At 37.8% G+C, this 22,816-nt stretch overlaps 2 protein-coding genes across 6 annotated transcripts; one reads left to right on the forward strand and one right to left on the reverse strand.

Moving 5' to 3' along the window:
* Nucleotides 1–1,092: 1,092 nt before the first annotated feature.
* Nucleotides 1,093–22,796, reverse strand: srsf3a (serine and arginine rich splicing factor 3a). 3 transcript variants are annotated; one of them, XM_054616296.1, is made up of 7 exons: nt 22,777–22,796; nt 5,473–5,517; nt 4,412–4,616; nt 4,192–4,326; nt 1,985–2,008; nt 1,804–1,884; nt 1,093–1,706 (listed from the first exon to the last, which is right to left on the reverse strand). In XM_054616296.1, the coding sequence occupies exons 2-7, from the start codon at nt 5,474–5,476 to the stop codon at nt 1,679–1,681; spliced, it is 477 nt and encodes a 158-aa protein (XP_054472271.1). In that variant the 5' UTR covers nt 5,477–5,517; nt 22,777–22,796; the 3' UTR covers nt 1,093–1,678. The 3 variants fall into 3 exon arrangements, with proteins under 3 accessions (XP_054472271.1, XP_054472270.1, XP_054472272.1); XM_054616295.1 differs by lacking the exon at nt 22,777–22,796 and adding an exon at nt 6,191–6,296; XM_054616297.1 differs by lacking the exons at nt 1,985–2,008; nt 22,777–22,796 and adding an exon at nt 6,191–6,296.
* LOC129105343 (THAP domain-containing protein 2-like) lies at nt 7,249–10,954 on the forward strand. Of its 3 annotated transcripts, none has more exons than XR_008531825.1 (5): nt 7,249–7,354; nt 8,045–8,168; nt 8,453–8,607; nt 9,137–9,199; nt 9,309–10,954. XR_008531825.1 is itself a non-coding variant. In XM_054616298.1 (5 exons), exons 1-3 carry the CDS (start codon nt 7,275–7,277, stop codon nt 8,514–8,516), a joined length of 279 nt encoding a protein of 92 aa, XP_054472273.1. In that variant the 5' UTR covers nt 7,249–7,274; the 3' UTR covers nt 8,517–8,607; nt 9,137–9,199; nt 9,309–10,954. The 3 variants fall into 3 exon arrangements, 1 of the variants encoding a protein (XP_054472273.1); XM_054616298.1 differs by having other exon boundaries at nt 8,034–8,168; XR_008531826.1 differs by lacking the exon at nt 8,045–8,168.
* Nucleotides 22,797–22,816: the final 20 nt, after the last annotated feature.

The following is a 22,816-nucleotide window of genomic DNA, read 5'->3' on the forward strand; positions in this document are numbered from 1 at the left end:
AATACATATACCCGCCATCAGTAATGACACCATGCTCACCATAACTTAATGCTTTCTGCCTCTCAGATTGGATAGCAAGTCCCGTTGTCGAATGCTCGATTTCCTCTCTAGGTTCATGGTGTGATTCAGTCACTGAGTCCTGAACATGCCGTCCTTTATGTCTTCGACTAGACCCCAATTTCCTTCTGTTCCCAGATAGTTCAGGTGAAGGTGGATGTTGGGTTTCAGATTGTGAATTGGGAACATTATCCAATACATTCAATGATTCAGTATTTTCTTCTGGTATGTGGTGTTGAGCTAAAAATGTACTGTCCGTTACTTGAGAGTCATCAGTCTTAGAGATTTCATTTTGGTTTACTATCCTGCGACGTGAACCAAGTCTTTTTTTCTTTGAACTTTGAGCAGACATGTCCTCTTTTCTTCTCTCTTAAAGCATGAGACATTCAGTCATGCAATGTGTCAGCAAAACCAGTTTATATCTACTTCCTATCAGAATCAGATAACATCACTCATGATAAAACAAATATGTAATACAGTAAAAACGCAATAGTATTTTCTGTCTCCTTTAACTACAGTCAAACATTCACAACACTTGTTTTGTTTCCCGACAAACAAAAATTTTAGATGCATACAGATTTTTGGTAACTTCTCATTCAGTTGCTTTAACATAACCTGAATAGTTTATTTTAGTTAGTTAATACATTTGGTTGAAGTAATAAATTAATTTAACAAGATTTCAAGACTTCTCCGTAATTGTTACGACGCCACATGCACTTACCACTAATGCCTCTGCCTTCTCACACCATCAACTGCTTTGCAACGTCAGATCATCCGCCTATGCTTAACGGCAAATACATTTCACACAAGGGAAGTGTTCCTCTACTGCAATCATGACTGAGAACTTCCTTTGTGGGTTACACTTGCAGGCAACAACAAAAGCATGCAGTACTTCCTGGACTGAATAAAGCTTTATGTTCCATATTCACATTACAAAATGGCATTAGATTATTGAATCAGGAGGAATTTTTAAATAAAATTAAACTATGGTTTATGAAACTATCTAAATACAAACAAGCAACAAGATATACACCTTGGAAAACCATTTATTGAACAAGTTGGTTATCTGCAGCACAAATTTTCAGATCAGAGTCAAGCAAAGTTGAATAGAGTAAATGCCGTTTTTGCAAACGTGACACATGTAAAACACAGAATTACAGATGTTTTTGGCTACAAGGATAGCCTGCAAATAACAGTGCCAGTATTTAACATTTGTTGCCAGTCTGATTTCTATCACTGGTATAAAGTATGCTCCTACCGGTGCATCTCACATGAATCCATTGCCGGCAATTTAAGAGTCAACCAAGAATTTAAAAAAAGCAAAGAAAAACAAATAAAAACATTACATGAGCTTTAATTCAACAGTTTAAAAAAAAAAAAAAAAAAAAACAGGATGGCAATGTAAAACTAAATCCAGTACTCGAGTTACAAAACATGCAGGGTAAGATAGAATTTGCTTTAGGAGAAAAAGACTTCAGTCCTTTGTTGTTAATTCAACAGACTGCCTTAACACATCTTAACACAAGATGACCAAACCTAGAGAAAAGAAAAACATGACTATAAAAATTAGTATTTTCCCCAACAATAGCAAGATCCGTTGATGAATGCTCATTTGAGGTCCTCATTTTCGCTCGTTAGACCGGGAACGACTGTAAAATGGAGGGGGGGAAAAAATTAGTAAAAATTAGTAAGTGCAAAATACTCCAGCCCTTTTGAAGTATGATAATCAATAATACTTAAACTTGCCTCCTTGACCGTGAGATGGATCTTGGGCACTTCTTGTCCCTGGAGAGAGATCGTTGTCTGCCTCTGTCTCTTGAAAGAGACCTGGTGAAGCACACCAAAAAAAAAAACCATTTCACATGAATTTTATCATTACTTTTTGACAAACACATAGTTTAAATAAAAACCGTTGTTAAAAGCTTACCTGCTGCGACTGCGGCTCCTCCTCCTATAGTGTACGTCAAGTTAAAAAATGAAGCAAAAAAATAAAATTAGGAACTTTTTTTGCCCTCCTATCGCTAATGAAACCTTTGGTATTCTTGATCCTTAGAGACATGGATAACACGTGGAAACCTGGTTACACGTAGTGTATGTTAATAGAAGGACCATCTGCATCCATGAACTGCATCAAGATCAATTCATTTAGAGGAAACTTTGTCCAATGAGCACCAATCATGGAGCCAGATTTCAGAATATAGAACAAACTCAAGGGTCGACATTAAGGCTTACCTTGTACACACACACACACACATACACACACACACAACTACATTAGGTTACAAGTTAAATAATCACAAATGGGGGGGTGGGGGTCATCTGTCTGTCTTTAAGCAGAAATAAATTGTAAATTGTTCTACACCGTGGATCTGATCAGAAACAGAGACCTTGATTGTGAATACTTTCAGCTCAAGAAAATTGGATACAAGACATATTGTGAACAACCTTATTGTGATTGTGGCATCAAAACCACAAGTTACTTACATGCGTTGGCTCTAATGATGGCTGCAAAACAACTTTAAAACCAATGACATTTTAAACGCTATTTTAAATTATGAAACCGGGGCACTAGGTGACTATATAACTTCAACTGGAAAGGGGAGGAACATTAAAGCTACAAAAACAATCACCCAAAATGACTTAATGTCGAACCATGAAAATGCCCTCGCCAGCCCAATTATATGGCGAACATCAGATAAATGTAGTTCATTTTTGCAAATAAAAATAGAATCCTGAAGGCAAAGTTCCTAGACCACAACTTTGATCTGTAGATTTGTGCAGCTCTGCACTTGCTCTGAAATACTTAACTGCTGAGTGAAAAACTGTCAAGCACCTTTGAAAAGCTAGATTAAGCATTAAAAACTACAAAGAGCAGGATAAAAGCAACTTACTATTTTGGGGGATTTGGACAAGATAGAAATGACGCAAGGAAGCCAGACTGATGGTGAGGGAAGTCGAATTGCAGAGAGGATTTGCCACATGATGCAAATGTTGGCGATATGAAGTTGCTTGGTGGCTGGTTGGAAGGGGTAGTTGTAGATTTTTCCTGCCTTTTTGAGGGGGGAGGATGGGAAGGGATGATAGCCATGGGCTGTTCCCGTTGATACAGTAGTTGTGTGGAGACTAGAGAGTGTAAAGACGCTGATTGGTTGATAATGTGAAGTGGGCCGCTGTCGATTGGATTAAGGTTGGAGGAAGAGGAGGAGGATGTTGCGAACTGCATGCTCAGGAACCAAAAGGTTGGTGGAACCTGACGACTGGCGGTGCGCCTTGGTCATGTGACAACACCAGCCAAGCTGATTGGGGCTCCCTGGTCAGCAGTCACATGATGCTGAAAGAAGACTAGTTGACTGACTCAGATGGTGAGAAGCGTGGTGGTGACTCTGCAACGGGGTTCAGTTTTATTAATAGATGGCAACTGAACTCAGAAAGAAAACAAAATGTACACCTGCAGAATGTAATTCTAGAAATTACCTATAAAAATGTTGGGTGGATTATGAAGTGCAAACTGTGCCTCTTAAAATGTCCCCGTAAAGCAATAGTACACTATTAGAGTTTGGTCTTTCAAAAAGACATACCATTATAAAAGATCCTAAATAGTCATGTGCTGACATAATCTCACACTTAGATAAAAAAAAATACCCCTGGAAACAATGAAACTATGCTGAAAGCTTTTTTCAAAGTTTCACTCTGGTTAAAGTAGATTTAGATTTTTAAAAAACACAAAAGGGAGTGACATCAATATATCAAATCCTGAAGCAGCCGGATACACAGATTATCTATGGATGAACTTATTTTGTATGTTGGCTAATAATCATTTTCATTTTACTTATTTTATTGATTTAGAGCACTCAAGAGTGATATTTAAAATGATGGCCATAGTTATGAGAAAGTTCCTCTTGCTTCATTTTGACTTGGTCTGATTATTTGTCACTGTGGGAGGTTGTCAGAATTAAACGAATGTTTTGCCAGTCTAACTCATATTTTGATGAAGTAAAAAATAAAGCTTACAGTGTGTGGCGAATATAAATATGCTTTGTGATTTTTTTCTTGAAACAATAAAAAAAAAAAAACAGTGCCAGTGAAAATATAAATAAAAACAGTAAAAATAATTGTTAAGTAGGAAAAACATACCTGCGTCGGACAGGAGGACTACGTCGCCTTATATCATCGCGAGGGCGTCTTCCCCAGGATGGAGGATGGCCACGGCTCCTTGAGCGCTTTTCCCCATTGGATAACTCGACACGCACCCGACAGCCACACATGTGTCTAAACAAAAGTCATCACATGAGTGGGTAAGCGCAAAACATGCATTAAAAAAAGGAACACTTCTTTAAAAAATAAGATGCGTTACCTTCCATCCAGTTCTTTCACAGCATCATTTGCATCTCTGGGATCTTCAAACTCTACAAAAGCAAAGCCTGGGGGATTCCTGGCAACCCACACACTTCTTAAAGGACCATAGTACCCAAATGCGCTTTCCAACTCAGTTTTGTTTCCATTGTTTCCTAGATTCCCAACATAAACCTTGCAGTCAAGGGGAAATTGGTCACTTTGACCTAAAAGAAAGAGAAATACAAACATGGAGGGATAAGTTGATTATCATCCTTTTAAGACTTGAAAGATGAATGTACACAGCCTTTAAGTGTCACTCAAAACTTTGAATAATGAAATTCTAAACCAGAATGACCTGCATGACCAACATTTACCTTTTTTATAATAGTTCATAGTAATTACATACATTTTTTACAATTTAGTTTGTCTCTTCAACTAGGATTGAATGTTGTGAAAGGCATTTGAATGCCGATGTCCTGAAATTTTGTTTCATTATGAAAACACTGTATAGGGTTTTTTGATTATCTTTGCATTGAGAATGCTTGTATTTGTAAAACCCATCCTAATTTAGAATATGGGAGAGTTTTAGTGTTCAGTTCATGGAGAAATCAAGTGTAACAAATATACATTACTTTGCAGAAAAAGCTAACTGACAAATTACCAAACCGACTGAAGGCAATTTTCAACACTTGCATGATACTAGTCTTAAATTTCTTGAATAATTTGTAGATTTCAGTGAATATTATACATCTCACAAATGGGGGGAATTGGCAACTGCCACCAGTCAAATGCTGGTGATATATTTTAGACACAGAATGATTCACTATTGAGAGGCTTGTGATTTGCATTTATCTAAAACGCCCCAATGCTGTGGATTCCACTAGTATTGCAAGGTTCCCCAGTGTTTCAAGCAGAAAATGCCATATACACTTAATAGATTTCATCCAGCAGAGTTCAGTTAGTGAATTGTTGGTTTAACAGAGTATGTTAGATCCAGGTGTCTAGTCCTGGAGGAAACACCCTGCATTGGTTTGAGCAAATAGTGAAGTCTGGAACATCAAGTAACAAATAATAACTTACTCATTTCACCAGATTAAAATATCTTCTTATTACAATCAGATGTGCCTGGAATGAAAAAGAAAGTCAGAAGTGATCAGAGCCCCAACACCTCATACAACACATGTCCAACACTTTGAATGTAACCAGCTCACGTTCTGCATGGTCGACGTTATTTTTATACTTATAACATTTTATACAGAAAAACTCTGTTCAGTTCAATGTATTAACACTCCTGGTCGACATGGCAATTAAACCCAAACATTACCACTAAACAAACACACGTAAAGCCTTCATTAAACGCTCTACAGTCTCGTTCTACGTAAATGCTAACGTTGACTGCACATTAGCATGCTAACGCTAGCTAGCAACCCACGGTACACGTTAGCTTGTGCGTCACAGCGCACCGGGTACCGTGGTCGCTCAGACTGTCCTTTAATCATCTTTGTAAGCTTACGAAGCAGCCTGCCTTACTGGCACATTCACTCCCGTAAACAGCCCGGTTGTTTCGTGTCGAGCTCGGTTAACGCTAGCAGTCACCGAGCATGCATGTTTGCCAGGATCCCCAACCCCCGCGTATATTTACGCTAGTTAGCATTAGCATTAGCACGTTTAGCACAACCACGACGACGGTGAGAGGCTACGTACACCAACTGTTGAGCCAACCGGCACGCTAACCGACCGTATAACATGTACACCGAGGGGACAATGCAGATCGTTATGTTTAAGACCCGTATCTCACCTTTAAGTATCTGCAGTTCAATAAAAAAAAAATGTTAGCAGCAGACAACACGCCGTCCGGTTCAACTGCTAGCTTCACTCATTGTGTCGGCAGACACCGCCCATGCGTACATATAGACCTGCACGTCACTTCCGGTTTGAGACATGGAGAGACTAACGTGGAAATGAAATGTATCAACTGTAGTTCAGGGGTCAACCTATTAAGTTATAGGTGTGTGTGTGTGTGTGTGTGTGTGTGTGTGTGTGTGTGTGTGTGTGTGTGTGTGTGTGTGTGTGTGTTTTCAAACAGAGACACTGGTGTTTCCGAGGTGGTATTTATAAGAGGATGTCAGATGGTGGAGGGGTGACAGAAAGTACAATGCAGATAAACAGGATCCACAAAATCATCAAGACTTTGTGAAATATTGTTTTCTACTTCAAGCTGGGTGAATGTACAACTGTTGCGTTCGTAGTAAGAAGTCGTGGTTCAAAAAGAAAACAATGAGTTGAGTCAGAATTGGTCATAGTTACAATAGTATTAACTTGAATAGTAAACTATGTGTCATAGGGAGACTTACCTACTATTGGTGCAATAAAACTATTGGTTTGTTGCACTTATTGTATTCGTATTAGTTTGTTGCACTTATTGTATTCGTATTAGTTTGTTTCTGCACTATACTTTTGCTCTGGTTTATGCCTTTAGATGCTTGTTTAAGAAAGAAGATGCACTTATGACTTCTGGTGACTAGTAGATCTCTTGAATACCTATGTTGAATACACTTATTGTAAGTCGCTTTGGATAAAAGCGTCTGCTAAATGAATGTAATGTAATGTAATGTACTAGTCTTTATAATCAGTGCAAATAAAACGAGACAATAGTGCACGTCCTCATTTCATGCAGTGAGTATGAAGAGGAGAGAAGGGCTAGAATAGGATAACAGTGGATGGTTATACCCAGAAGGGGGCAGGGACGCAATTTAAATGATATAAACTTCAGGAAGATCCTAAAAAAGAAGAAGAAGAAGATCCGGGTTGTGAGCACAAAATATGAAGTTGTCCGTCTCTGCCGCTCCGCCGGGGACAGCTCAAATTTACAGAGCAGAAAAATGACAAACTTTTGTGCTGCTGTTGGATGCTCGCATGAAATAAATGCCAAAACCAAGGAGGAGTCAATAACATTTCACAGGTGAGAATTTCCCCTGCAATAATTATTTTTCTTTTTTTATTAATTGCAATAAGTAAAATAATCCCTGGTGCACACTATAGGATTTTGAAATAGTAAGATATTTTAACGTGGATACCACATACTTGGCATTTATACTGTATGATTTGGCAGCAGAAGCTGATAACATATAAAGTGAGTTGGGTGGTTTTAACCTATGAGTTATTGAGTTTAATAACAATTAATTATTCATACTGTGTCAGAAACAAATCCATGTGCAATAACCCGGTACCTTTTCATTTCTAAATTATATTCATATCCCAACTACCTCATGTGCATAAGGTATCCTGAGGCAACTTTCCATATTTATTCAAGCATCCTTGCACTCTGCATCATTGCACTTATTTATTATTTATTATCTCAATTGCATTGTGGTTGTGTTTTATGTTCAAATATGTACTTTTTATTTTTATATTTATGTGTACATAGTAGGTAAATGTTTATCCTGACAGTTTTCTTCTTGATCTCCTTGATTTTTGTGTATTTGTCTACTTCTGTGTCTACAAATTCCTGGAAAATTCCTTGTATGCATCAGCATACATTGCCAATAAATCTGATTCTTATTCTGATTAGGTAGACCTAAATTATTGGTTCACAACAGTTTCATTCAGTATCTTTTCAAAATAACTTTTTTTGTGTATATGTTCCCAAAAGATAAGGTTAAAAGACAGGCTTGGACAGTAGCACTGAGGAGAAAGGACTTTGAGCCAAATGACCACTCGGTTGTTTGCAGCCGTCATTTCAAGTCAGCAGACTTCGACAGAACTAGACAGACAAAGTGAGTGTAATTGAATAACAGCTTCTGCTAGCTCTGTATCCAGTAAAACCCACTTTACACATAAATTAGCTGGGTCCCTTAAACATACCAGCTACCACATAGTTAATTGTGATTTTTGAAATAATGAACGGTTTGACTTAGATTTAACTGTATGCTCTGAATAAAACGTTCGCTAGCTAGCATTTGCGTTATTCTGGAGTGGCCCTTTTATTATAGACAGCTAGCAGCCAACATTGATATCTTGATGATTGTTGTAACATTTAATCAAAATCTTATATTTACAGATTATTGAAAACTCAAAGGCGAATGGGGATGTTTACACTAAAGACTGCTTCACCAAGACCTTAAGAGGAGTCAAGAAGCTGAGGCAGGAAGCTGTGACAACCTTGTTTGTGATGTCCAATGCCAAGGCTGGCCTGAGGAAAGCCATCAGAACAAGGTACACAGGATTTACTAGCGGGTGGCAAACAACTTGCTGGTGCAAAACCGACAGCTACTGTACAAGAGTGTGTAACATTATATAATGTCACTGAATTTATTATATTCTGCTTACCAACACTGTGTCATTTAAAAGGGTAAAGAGAGCATCCTGCTTTCTTCTACAACTGCTCCCTCACCATTTAATTTTCTCGTTCTCTATGTATGTTGTTTTGAGTCTCTCTCACCTGCCAGTAGACATGTTTACTTGTCACTGAAATGTTTTGTCTGTCACTTTTGCCATATATCAGTACAGCCTTAAAATAATATACAAAGAGTTAGTGATACCTGCCAGACAAATAATAATAATTATAATTATAATAATCATGACAAAAATATTCATCATGATACAGCATCTGACATGGTTGCAGGTGAGCTGATTTTTCTACCTGCCACATCCAACATTTTTCTTGCTAAGTAAACTATCTGATTAATTGCTGAACCCTATCATCTAATTTAACCAAAGTTATGTGTCTGTTGCTGTTTTCCAGTCACGCAGATTTTGTTCCCTGTGGACAGGATGCACCTGAAAAGGACCTAGGCTCCAAATCAAGGTAATCCTAATTGTCATGTTTGCAGAGCTTTAACAGGGCTGTACTTCAAGAAAGTTACTACTCAAATTACATCAAAAAACATCTTTCTATTTTTACTCTCCACTTGAAGAATAGTAGAGACAAGTTTGCCATGTGCAGATCATGATTACATCCAAAGATCCCTGCCATTGGAGGAGCAGCTTCAAGAGGCCCGAAAGACAATCGCATGCCAAGAAGAGCTTGTGAAACTAAAGAAGAACCAGTTATTTCTCGAACGCTTCCAATGTTATGACAAGTTAATTATGTTCATGGCTGTTTTTATGGCTTTGCAGCCTACAGCTGAAAGCATGTTAGGATGGGGTCATTCACAAGCAGATCAACACATTGTGAGAATGGGATTTAAAGAGCAAAGCCTACCTCTCATAGACCATTTTTTTCTATTTCTGTGTCATTTGAGGCAGGGTTTGTTAGTGCAGGACCTGGCAACTCGTTTCAATTTATCACAGACAACTGTCAGCAGAATTTGCATCACTTGGACAAACTTTCTCTATTACATGTTAGGATCTATCCTTGCGTGGCCTTCACGAGAAAAAGTAAATTAACCTATGCCTCCTTTCAAAAATACTTTTCCGCGTACAAGAGTAATATTAGATTGTACAGAATAACATGTTAAAAGGGCCACTTTAAAAGTACTCAATTCAGAAACCTACCCCCATTACAAAGGAACAATCACACTGAAGTCCTTAGTGGGTATAAGCCCATATGGTGAACTTACTTTCGTCAGTGACTTATATATAGGGGTCAATATCAGATAAAGAAATCACACAGTCGTCGGGATCCTCTCTTTGTTAGAACAAAGACTTCCTTATTAGTGACCTTTTGTCCTCCATAAATGTCAGTCTTGTAACACCACCATTCTCAAAGTCTAATAGACAGTTTACCCCAGAGGAGCTGTTGCAGACACAAGACATTGCTAGCTTTAGGATTCATGTTGAACGGGCCATTATAAGAATTAAAAAGTACAACATTTTTGATAGAACATTGCCCATGACCACTTTAAGGTCTATAAACCAAGTCTGGAAGGTGTGTGCCATCCTCACAACTTTTCAAGGACCATTATTCTGAACCTTAATGCACACAAAACTGCCTTGTCTTCGCGACATGCATTAGCTACTGTAATGCTATGTTTATTTCTTGCGACCATGTTCAGGCAATTACAGGCTACCAAAATACTTTTGAGGCGTCTTGTATAAAAGCATCTACCATGTAAATGATTTAAAAATAAAACTGCAACTTGGGAAAAGTTAAGACCTGCCTTTGTTATATACCGTATTTTCCGCACTATAAGGCGCACTTAAAAGCCTTTAATTTTCTCAAAAAACGACAGTGCGCCTTATAATCCGGAGCGCCTTATATATGGATTAATTCTGGTTGTGCTTACTGACCTCGAAGCGATTTTGTGTGGTACACGGCGCTCTGTCAAAATGTTTTAGTACGACTTTGGTAAACTACAAAGCCGCACCGCTTGCAGCATTACGGCTACCGTAGTCAGGAGCGTCGCGGAGTAATACATACTGTGCTTCACCATAATATTACAGTGTGTGTGTATAAGGACCCCAACATGGCTCCTGTCAAGAGACACGCTTACGACGCGGACTTCAAACTGTTCAGACTGTTTTTTTACGTGTTACAACTGAACAGGGTTGGGAGTTATTGTGAATACGCTCATTAACGTTTGAACAATGTTGAGAGTTATTGTGAACACGTTTAATAAAGTTTGACTGACTGACTGTTTTGTTTCGCTTAATGCGCCTTATAGTCCGGTGCGCCTTATATATGAAAAAATATCGAAAATAGACCATTCATTGACAGTGCGCCTTATAATCCAGTGCACCCTATAGTGCGGAAAATACGGTAAGTTAAAAAACTTCCAGAATTAAAACAATCAGAAATGTATCTGAGAAAGTACAAAGCATCTTTTAACTTCATATAAAATAAGTATTGAACACGTCACCATTTTTCTCAGTAAATATATTTCTGAAGGTGCTATTGACATGAAATATTCACCAGATGTCGGTAAAACATGTTTTGCCAAGTGGATGAGCTGATCCCTGTTATGTATACCACAGAAAGCGAGAAAGCTAGGTAACAATGGCTGTATATGGGACACAACCGACAATTTAGACAATAAATGATAAATCATACTGTCAAGCATGATAATTGTTAGCCAGCTGCTTGTTCGCCATCCTAGGTAAACATCCAGCTTTGCAGCAGTGACGATTGGCTAACTAGCAATATTACATTACTTTCACCCCTTTTAATCACAGGGCCATCTCTGACATCATGCACTGACAATTTGAGAGTGCATGACAAAAGAAAATTATTGTTGTCTTGGAATTGGTACAGAAATTATATCACAGCCTCACATCCCGTTGGCTTTCATAATTTAAATGTGGAGCTCAAATTAGATTTTGCTCAGCATGGAGACACTGGGTCAAAGACAGGAATGGACGGTCCTCAAGGAGTAATAAGCGGAGCGAGAAGTTTTAAGGGTTTCAAAATATGTAGAATAATTGATCAAACGTCACTTTTTCTGCGCGCATGAGCATGAGGGTTTAGTGATAGTTTACATTTTGTGCTGGATGCACAAAAAAACAAGCTTTTGGTTGGACATTTTAGACCTGAGCATAGAAACCATCCTGGATGTGATGCCAAATGGTTTGTATGTAAGTGTGTTTTTCCCCCAGAGAGTGGCAAGCGCAAAGCATCCAGTCAGGCAACAATGGAAATGCTTGAGTGCAGGAGGGTAATGAGGCAGAAGGACATGAATGAAGAGCGAGGCGTGAGGAGTTAAACAGAGGGATGGAGATGAGAGAGACCGAGAGAGAGAGGGAACAGGGGAGCTTTGCTTATAGAGAACTGACTTTTGTACCTTTTTAAGGTATCTACCGGAATAACCCAGTACCATGTAGTATTACACTCTCCATTCAAATGATACCTGCAATCAAGACATTTGTGCCCAGATCTAGAAAAAAATATACTTTTTGTGTAATTTTGCTCGTAGCCGTTACAGCAAATGCTCTTCAATATAATGGGATGCGACTACAACAGCAGCTTCAACCCATACAAAGATTATTGCCTGCCTGCACATGTTTTGAACACAGAGTTTTCCTATTGGGCGGCTAGTTTTCCTAATGTGCTAACAGCGCTAACAGTGCTGACAGAAGGAAGAACCATTTTGTTTGCTGTGATGAGCACTGCATGCACATGGTTGACTGCGTCCACTTTTTGGGGGGGAGAATAAAATCCTACTTTGACCAACCAACTGGCTGTTAAGTTAGGACCTAAGGTGTGTGATCACATCCCCACAAACTGTGCAAATACTCCCACTATCCTCTACTTGGTAGCCAATGGTGGGAGACGTTTTCAGATCCTCTACTTGTGTAAAATTGTGAATAGTACACTGTGCTACTCCAATACTCAACTACGTGTAAAAGTTAAGCATCAAAACCTTACTTGAGGGAAAAATATTTGCTTCTTAGATTTAGTCGAGTAGACGTATAAAGTTGCATAAAATGGAGATACTCAAGTAAAGTACAAGAACCTAAAATGTGTACATATGTACAGTACTGGAGTTGACATACTTAGTTACTTATAGTTAACACTACTGAGTATGGGGGGGAGGAGCCTTTCACAATTGAGTAACAGTGCTGTATGAGATAAAGCAGCCACCACTCAAACTCATCTAAGTGTCCCTTGTAGCGGCTCACAATGAATAAATCTCCCAATCTCTGCCAAATGTTGCCACTTTATGTAAATACACCTATTTTGTGTGCTGTGATGAGCACTGCATGTAAATGGTTTACTGAGTTCACCTTTTTGTTGTCTGTGATGGGCACTTTGTGTCAATAGTTGGACGCCCTTTTGTTTACTTTGATGGGCACATTGTTTTTTAACCATACCCTTTGCAAGAACAATGGCAATTTGCATGTACATTTTGACATGCTAATAGGCCCCTGTCTGCAATCACAACAAATACCTCTGTGCAGTTAGCAAATAAAAATAAGTAGTCTCTATATATACTTACTCCAGTTAGAAGTTTGTTGTGAAATACTCTCAAATATGACTCTTTCTGTCCCATAAGAAACATTTCTTATCAAATGAATATTGGTGTTAATTTGTCACATAAGAAAGCCCCTTTTAAGAGTACCTATGACACATATTGGGTTTGTAATGCACTGCATGGTGAAATGTTAAACAGAGTGTGGTTACACAACATCTTTTTTTAAACATTGAAACTCTACTTGAGTAATTTTCAAGAACAGACAGTTTCTATTGCTGCTGTATGCAAAGCTCTCATTACCATTACACTGCAGTCATTTTCTCCTACAATGACATTTCCACTTCCCTTTCAAGCCTTAAAAGGTTTGTGCAACAACACAACAAGCAAGACTTGTTTTTCAGTTCTTGACCACCAGTGTCAGGATAGGGTTTCCCTGAAGTGATGAAATAGCCTTCATCAGAACCACAGATGTTTCTAATTGTGCCTGAGTTAGTGGTGCTGGCCCGAGACCAAAGATGTGACTTTCTGAGCACACTGACGTCATGTTTCCGTCCAGGTTGTCCAACATTTATGTCCCAGAAAATCCATTTAACATCTACCACAGCTTGAAAGATGATGTGAGTGTCAACGTTTCTGTTGCAGAAATCTGGTACTGTGGATGTTTTATTAAAGGGATGCGGGAACCTTCTATAGCACCCACACACTGAGGAATTTCAAATCTGTCCTCAAGATAGTCTGACATCTCAGCCAGCTTTTCCTTGTTGGGTTCTTGAATTAATACAGGCCTAAAGTGTGAGATCACAGCCTTACAAACTGTGCAAAAACTCCCAGCAAATAGCTTTCACACTGTCCTATCCGCAGTTGTAGCCAGTTTGTACAGTGCAATGACCATTCCTGACGCTGTAGTGCAAGCTTCAGGTCTGCACAGATGTTTCTCTGGAAAAACTGAAGTTAACTAGCCACTTATGGTTGGTGCAATTTTGCGCTCTGTTCTCCCACTGAGTTGCGGGTAGACCCACACCTTTGAAGTCCTGTGTATAAAGTAATGTATGATCTGAAGAATAACAAAAGAAAAGGTACACATTAGTTGTCGAGATATGATCATAGTATGGGGGATTAGTATTTAAGCAGACAACACATTTGAGCTTGCATCTACATCATTTAATTAAATGCTTTGTAATTAAAGTATCCAACATGCATCATCTTCATTTAAGAATCTCGCTAGTGTGTGTTAGACAACAGCTACCTGCCAACGAGCTGTGGGTGCCAAATAGCTAATCACCTGCTACCATTGAAAACATTGAAGATAAGATAAGATAAGATAAGATAATCCTTTATTAGTCCTGCAGCGGGGAAATTTACAGCCTGATGATTCCAAGCATAGCGTTGCATTCCACACACCACAAACATTTCCTCTGTTGCTTATCAGAGCATTGTGTCCCAGGCGAGCTGTGTTGTAGCAGGAATTACATATTTTGGTCCTTTGAAAGTTAAAGAAATCGATCTTGATCTTGATCTTTCCCCGTTATGTCCTTTCTGCAAAAAGGAGGCTCCATTATTTTATCTTTACTCCTTCTGGTCATTTTTGGCTTCAAATTTCAAGTTGTTTTTCCTCAATACTCCTGGTGCTGATGTTTTGTATTATTTAAAGTATTGTAATATTACTAAGGAAAAAAACCTGTTCTGAGGAAGGTGAAGAGGCCCACCTTACTAGGCCTCTGATTGGCTGGTACTTGTTGCCTTCGTTGGTTGGATTAGTTTGGTTTAGGGTTTGTAGTTGAGGTGGAGCCTTTCTTCTTCATTGTGTGTTGGTGGACTGGAAACAAAAAAAGTTCAATGCACATGCTGCCATCTGCTGTACTGGAGTGGAAACACTTAATACACTAAAACACACCTCCTGAAAAAGTATTTCTGGAACATCTCCACTCACAATCTTTTTAAATTATACTAAGCATTTATTTTGGATACAAATATTGCAATATTCTTGTTAAAATAATGAATCACAACCCAAAGGTTGAAGTTGTTGGACAAAGAGAACGGAATCTACAATATTTAACCTATTGTAGAGAAGGCCTATGTCTACTCATGCAGGGGCTGTAATAATCATTCAGCCAACACCAGCTCTGTCCTCGTCAAAGTGAGACACTTTGTAAATGTTCTGTGACCATCATTTTAACTATCAACTACACTGTGGATAAATAGATTAAAAGATGTAGTCGGCTTCTTTATTTAACCCAATTGGAAATTGCTGTGTTACAGCATTACATTACATTACATTACATTACATTACATTACATTACAGGCATTTAGCAGACGCTTTTATCCAAAGCGACTTACAGGAAGTGTATTCAACATAGGTATTCAAGAGAACTACTACAGCAGCTCACTCACATAGATCACAAAACAAAGATGAAAGCAAAATACAATAAAAACATAAACATTCAATCAATTAGAGTAAAGTAAAGTTTATGTCAGCTTAACTAAAAACTGTATTGTTATACTGTATATGTACTGAATGCACTTTGTTCAATGCAACAATGCAATATGACTTTTGTTTACTTGTGCCATCCTCTACATTTGACTATTTTCTCTGTCTTCACATTTAATATATTCATTGAATTCCTTGCTTTTTCTACATAAAAAATATGTTATACTACTTGGTACTTTATCATTCAGCATCAAATATTGTCTTTTCTTCTCCACTGCATTTGTTTGACAGCTATAGATGCAGATTCAATCTTTACATTTAAAACATCAGTTCATAGAATAGATTGAATTGTTTAAGATTGAACCAGTGGTTCCAGACCTTTTGGCTCTGGACCCCTCACAATAAAACAATGTCTAGCTGGGGCCCATTGTCATGTTTAATATTTCTTTAAAATGTTAGTTTCACCAAAAAAGAGATTCTTCATATAGAATTATTGCATTGTTTTATTTAAAAAAACTGTTTAAGGAGCAAAGAAGTAAAACTCTTCAATATTTCCAATCCAAATCTATGTATAAAAAACTATCTCACCAGACCCAAGACTCATCTTATGACCCTTTGTGAGGGGCTTGAACCTTGATTTGGAAACCACTCAAAACTACCTCCCCTATAAAGTATTTAAAACTAGCTTTACCCTCAGAATGAATAATGTTGTTTAATATATTAATCACAAGGGGCTGACTATCTTCAAAACAAATATTACTTGTAATACATCAAGTAAATTTAGCTTAGAAAACGCCTGTATTTACTTAACTATGATTTTAAAGGCAGGATTTTTTCTTTTTTTTATTGCTGCTTTTCCTCAATTAAAGGTTTGAGTACTTAAGAGTTTAAGTACTCTTACTTTTATTTTGACTGCAAATAACCAATCACTATCAATGTGTAGAAGAAACAATCTGTAGCCTTAATAGGGAGCCTGAGGAAATTCACCGCCATATTTATGTCTTGTTCCATCAAATGTATTGCTGGTACAGAAGAAGACAGTATATCATTTAGCGTCTATGTCTCATGTTGACAGGAAACAAACTGTATCCATGCAGTTACTGCCTGCCATGTAGTGATTACTGTGCAGGGAACGTCAGTAAATCAACAGAGCAGGACGGTTATTGCTCAATGGGAGAAAACACCACAAACGACCCGTTGTAAGTGTTCAGGTGGGTGGTTAGATACAGTATGTACATTTCCTGTATAGAGACACATTCAAGAAGTAGGGAAAGTGGTGTGAGTAACAGAAGTCTCTCTGACCCTGAACCTCTCACTCCTCACATCGTAAAATAAAACGTAAAACAACAGAAGATTTCTTTCTTTAATCCATGTCTGAAGCGGAAATCTGCATACAGTTGTTAATATAGAATCCAGTATTTAATAGAATTTTGTTAATTATCATCTTATGTTACTACACTTAATGCCCTTAATGTAGTTTTTAAAAAAAACACATTTTGAGTCAGTAATGCTGTTGTTGACTGTGTTTTGGAGGTGCCTATTTTGTACAACAAACATATCATGTCTCTTGTTTGTAGTATTTGTATTTTAACATTATTTTTTGGAGCATTTTTGCCTTAATTTGTTAGAGGACAGTGTACAGTGTGCAACAAAGGTCCCAACTAAGGCCATATTCGAACAACAGATGTGGTTAAATGGCATGAGGTGTAACAATTTGGTTACAAAGGTGCTCCTGTTTTAGGTAATGAGACAATGTCACTTTTTAATATGTTTGGATAGGGCTCTAACTGCCATTGTGGCCAGTCAAATTCATAATTAAGCCATCACTCTTTGGCTAAAGCTTTGATATATTAGTGCTGACATGACAGATTGTTATGGAATTGTGTATACTGTGTATACTACTTCCCTGTGACTGATAATTTATCGAAGAATAATAACACCTTAGCACAGCTTTGGTGAAAGGGCTGCGACATGAAGGAGAGAGTTTCAAGTGTAGCCCTTGTGTTTAGGTGACATTGGTTTTACTTTACTTTTGTTTAGGGTCTGCAAACCCCACTGTGCATGTGTAAAAATACTAATAACATCTTCAAAATCCATTTTCTTCCTTCAGATTTTTATTTATTTTGTTCTGACCCCATTAATCTGCATTAGGCTGAAAGTCTGAAGTGACAATTTGCCCTTTGCCACAAACTGTGTTTACATATTGGTTAAAGGTGACAAAATGCAGAAATGACCATAAGGCATTGTTTCACACCAAATACGGAAATAAGTCATGCTTTAGCCTTTGTGCCATATGGGCTGAACATGAACACATACACTCTACTAATGCAGTCTAATACAACAGGCCTGCAATTAATCCTTCCTCATGAAGGTTATGTTCAGTTTTTGTTTCAACTGTTTTAAAAGCTGTTGATTCAACGTATGATATTTTACACGGGTAGATATTTGTGGTGCTGTTGATCTGTTTTGTACTATACTTTTAAAAAAAATCATATTTATACTTATTTTACCAAATATTTTACAGCCGGAGACTCATCTGTTCATTAAAAGCTATCCTGATAAAGTTAGTTAAAGTCATTAAGTGTCAAGATGATAAAAACATTTTAAGAATGCTTTCTGCGTTGTTAAAGAGGATCCCAAAATGGAATATTAGGTTTATGTTTCTTAATAATAATATTCATTTATAACCAGAGCATAAACGGGCAATTTGACCAAACAAAAGGAGCCAAATATCTGGAAGTCTTCACACTCTTTTCCATGAGAGTAATCCAATACATTAATATGAATGAACTAACACAGTCAGGGGCCTTTCTGTTTGCATAATAACAACTTTAATTTTATAATATGTTGCATTACTTGTAATGCAGTATTGTTTCACTGTTGTAGTGAAACTTTAACTTAAGTATAATATGTGAATACTTCTGTCACCGCTGACAACCTAATCTATTTAGTTAATTCATCATAACTGATTATCTAAGGAATTAAAATGAGCACCAAATCTCATCAAGAATAAAACAAAGTCATTTACGTTTCAAGTTTAAATGATCTGTCCTTTTAGTCACTGGTCCACTGTGTTTCTCTTCATCAGCGGCAGTGAGAAATAATTTATCAAGGGTCCTTGGCAGACACAGCAGTATAGAACTCTTGCTTCAGGGGGCAAAAGTTCAGGGATAAAAGGGATCACTCAGGAGATTACTCCCATGTACGTAACACGGACGCCTAGAACACAAACAAAGAGCATTATGTTGCCCGGCTTTATTTTAGTGCAGCATGCCTGTTTGTGTGAGAGCGACTGCTTTTCTAACCTTATCCTCACCAGTTGTCTTTTAAATCACCAAATGAAGAGTTAAGCTCAGTTTGTTGTCTTTGTACATATCTCCCTGCTGCCGTTGGCTTCTCCTTTTAGCTGTTTAAATGAAACATCTTTTTTTTCATGCCTCCACTCAGGGCAGTGTTTTTCAATCAGATTAGTACAGCACATTCTGTTCTGTTTCACTTCCTGATGACTGTGCAGCCTGTATCCCTGAATGAACTCACCCGCGTGCTTCTGGTTACACCAAGACACTCACTCACAAAGACGTATTCTTGACACTGCCTGTCAGATTTTAGTACTTCATACAATATTTAGTTGACATGTAAGCCAATCATTCAAAAAAAACTGTTTATTGGTTTATTTTACCATAAAAAGAACAACTTATTAGTTAGTATTGAGCTCTTTTTCAGTGCTATAAGAAGGTCTTAATCTCAGAACATGATCAATAAATATACACATATGTTCATATTTACATTAAACATGTACAAACTGTTGCTTTAACCTTACAAGTACCTTATTTTCCTGTTTACTACCCGGTTGCTGCATTCACCACAACAGAGACAAGATGTTCATGATGTTTCAGGAAGGAAGACAACATCTCAGGCTGTGTGTCAATATAGAGACGTATTCATGCATTTCAGTTCAGCTCAGGTCAGCCGAGTTTATCTTTGACCTCCATTTATGCACACAAGACAGGAGGAACTGCCAACAAAGCTACCAGGACACCGCAGTACAGTCGAGGGTTTGGGCAAACAAACAATTCTCTGCCAGAGCTGGCGCCTTAATGATTTTTACAAAATCTCTATGTATTTATTGATAAAAGCTTAGATGGTTGTGTTATTAGCTCACTATACCACACCAGTCACTCTGCGTCTGTTCTATTTTCTCTTCTTAATGTGAATAGAATGTTCTAATAACAGTAAACCTATACTCTCTTACTGATTGCTCAGAAGATTACTCAGCCGGTTGATAACATCCCTGTGGGTTTGCACACTCAGGTTCACCTGTGTTATGTCACCTTTATTATTAACAGGATCATCATGTTCCCTTCAATAGCTGCCTGGCTGTCTGCCAGCAGTTGGTCAGACAGTGTCCTCGCCACCTCTGACTGCATGATTCACCCACCAGAGACCTGCTATAAAGTTTTAACTATCACAGTTCAAGCAATAAGGAAGATACTCACACCTAGAATCTATGCCACATTTTCACGTTTCTTATTAACATTTTAATGCAAAAATATGCCAAAACATTAAATAGACCAGTAGTCATAAAACATGCTGTACACAGCAAACATCCTTTGCAGATATAATAATATACCATTATCCTCAAACCTCAAAAGCACAAAGGCTAGGCCATAAAAATATTTTATGACTTTTATGGGAATCCCCGCCCCCCCCCTCCCCTCCCCATGTACATGTCATGCTTCAGTTAAAGCCAAAGACATTCTGAACCTGATTTTAACATTGTATGCACTTCATTGAGACACAAAGGCTGACAAACAAATTAAAATTCACATTTTGAGCTTAATACTGTTTATCTCCTGTTTGTACTGACATTAGTACAAACTGTTTTTTTGTACATGCGGTTGGGACATTAACTCCCACATCTACTCTGTTCTGTTCAACATTCACTCATGTCTTCCTCTATGCCTCCTTTGTCCTTTTTAAATATTTACTCTATGTGTTAACTACACTGGCATGTCTTGACAACACTCTGGTCCAAGGTGTGTTGATTCAAGAATTACCTGGTGGAGCCAATGACCCTCAGATCATAGTAGGTGATTTTAATAAAATGTGCCTTATACCTGCAGTAACCACACACATAAACACACTTGGACCAGGTTTATTACTTTCACTTGTCACTTTGATACTATGCTTTACAGAAAGTATGTTTTACTTTCAATCGCCTACTTTTTATTTCACTGTTAGGTCTATTTCTACTAGCCATTGTTTATTAGTCAAAAATAAAAGTAAGTTAGAAAATTAATCGCTTAGGCCTATGTCAAGTTACAGCTTTGACAAAGACCTATTGGTACGTTACTTTAGACTTCTTTTTTACGCCACAATTCAGAGAAACTGTTGTATGTTTTACTGCAAAACAGCTTAACTGTTTTCTTTGCAGTTTAATATTTGATTTGCAAAACAAGAGCTCATAAAACATAAAGTACATCACAAGAAATGATATCAGATTACAACACCTGGACGGTTTAAGTTATAATTCATCACACTTTGACAGGGACTACCCGGCTAACAAGTAATTTCCTGGAACCCGTTATTTTTGTAAAAAACGATTGCCAACATCAACGAGCTGTAAACAGCTCAGTACTGCTTCTGGTCCAAGACGCACCAGTCCGGTCGTTAATATGTTGATATTAAATAAATACACCATGGATTATATTATTATGACTGGCTCTGATGGGAATAAGATTGTATTGGACACATGATAAAAGAATAAAAATACCAATTCAGATTTTTTTTTAAAATACAGTTTCAAATGTGATCATAGGTTTGAAATGAATTGGTATTGTTGGCCCCAAAAAAGTTTAAGTGCTCAGTAAAATCTTATAATATATTTATTGACTACTATCTACTTAATATATGGCTCTTATTAGTATCATATCGATATGGTATCTTATTGTTTGACACTGCTATGTCGGCCTGTCTGTCCTCCATCTGTGCTTGCACCGACGCCCAGGAGACTGAAATAAGTGGCGGGGAAATATAGACGCCTCTCGCGGTTAGATGGCCTTGTTGCCACCGCAACCGACAGCGATGAATGAATGGAAAACTACGAGCTGATAAGGACGCCACATGCTCAGAGATGTGCGTGCTTTCATGGTCACGTATGAGTTAGGAAAGAGTAGCATTATAAACACTTGGGGAACCTGTTTTGTCCGAATGTCCCCAAAACATCAGTGGGACGTTCACGCAGCGTTCTCCTCCGGTGACGCGCGCAACAAAACAAAGTTAGTAGATCGGTTAAGGAATCTTGCCCGATTAACCGCAGCCAATCAAACGCTTATTTGTGCTCTTAAATCAAACGTAAATAAAAACGTCGCCCCGAACCTTCTCTCAAGAACACCCACTGCAATATGTATCTGTAGGCCTACATTCATTGAGATGGAAAACTTGAATTGGGCCACAATAACAGTTTAGGGAGCAAGCAACTTAAGTAGTTACATTTATGACAGAACCTCCTACTTCCAAACAGCTGTAGGCTATTTTCTTTGTAAATGAATATCTGACTTGCAATATGAGCTTATGACATTTGATGCAATAAACTTCCCCAAATTAAACCGGAACCAGTTTATAAGTTTCCCACGTGTATTGTACCTTCTTCCAAAATGAAAATAAATAATAACACATATCACTATTTTGAGACCACTTATTAATAGAATTCAAAAGGATAATTGGTAGCTTACCTTTATTTTTAATTATTAAAAGGAGTATCCTGCTAAATTAGTTTTTCTTATTTCATTTGGTAGATTTTATGACTCATACTTATTTGTTTCGTTATGGTGTTGCTACTTTTACACGAAGGACTTGAATACTTGTGCCGCCACTGTAAACACCGCAGTAATGCAAACACTGGTTGTTGACAGATAACCCGATATCACAAATCAGGAAAACTATCAACCGGCAGTAGCCAAATAAAACATAAAAAACCCCAAAACCATACAATTATCCGCATTTGTCGAAATCCCTACCTTCAAATAAGTTAAAGAAACGCAAGAGCAATTGTACTTATAGCGTGAAAATTCCCGGTAAACCAAAAATGAAAAGGCGGGGTTTTACCGTCTCTCACAGAAACAGTAATCCGTCTCACCGCGCGTCT

This window comes from Anoplopoma fimbria, chromosome 17 (assembly GCF_027596085.1).
Source record: "Anoplopoma fimbria isolate UVic2021 breed Golden Eagle Sablefish chromosome 17, Afim_UVic_2022, whole genome shotgun sequence".
NCBI lineage: Eukaryota > Metazoa > Chordata > Actinopteri > Perciformes > Anoplopomatidae > Anoplopoma > Anoplopoma fimbria.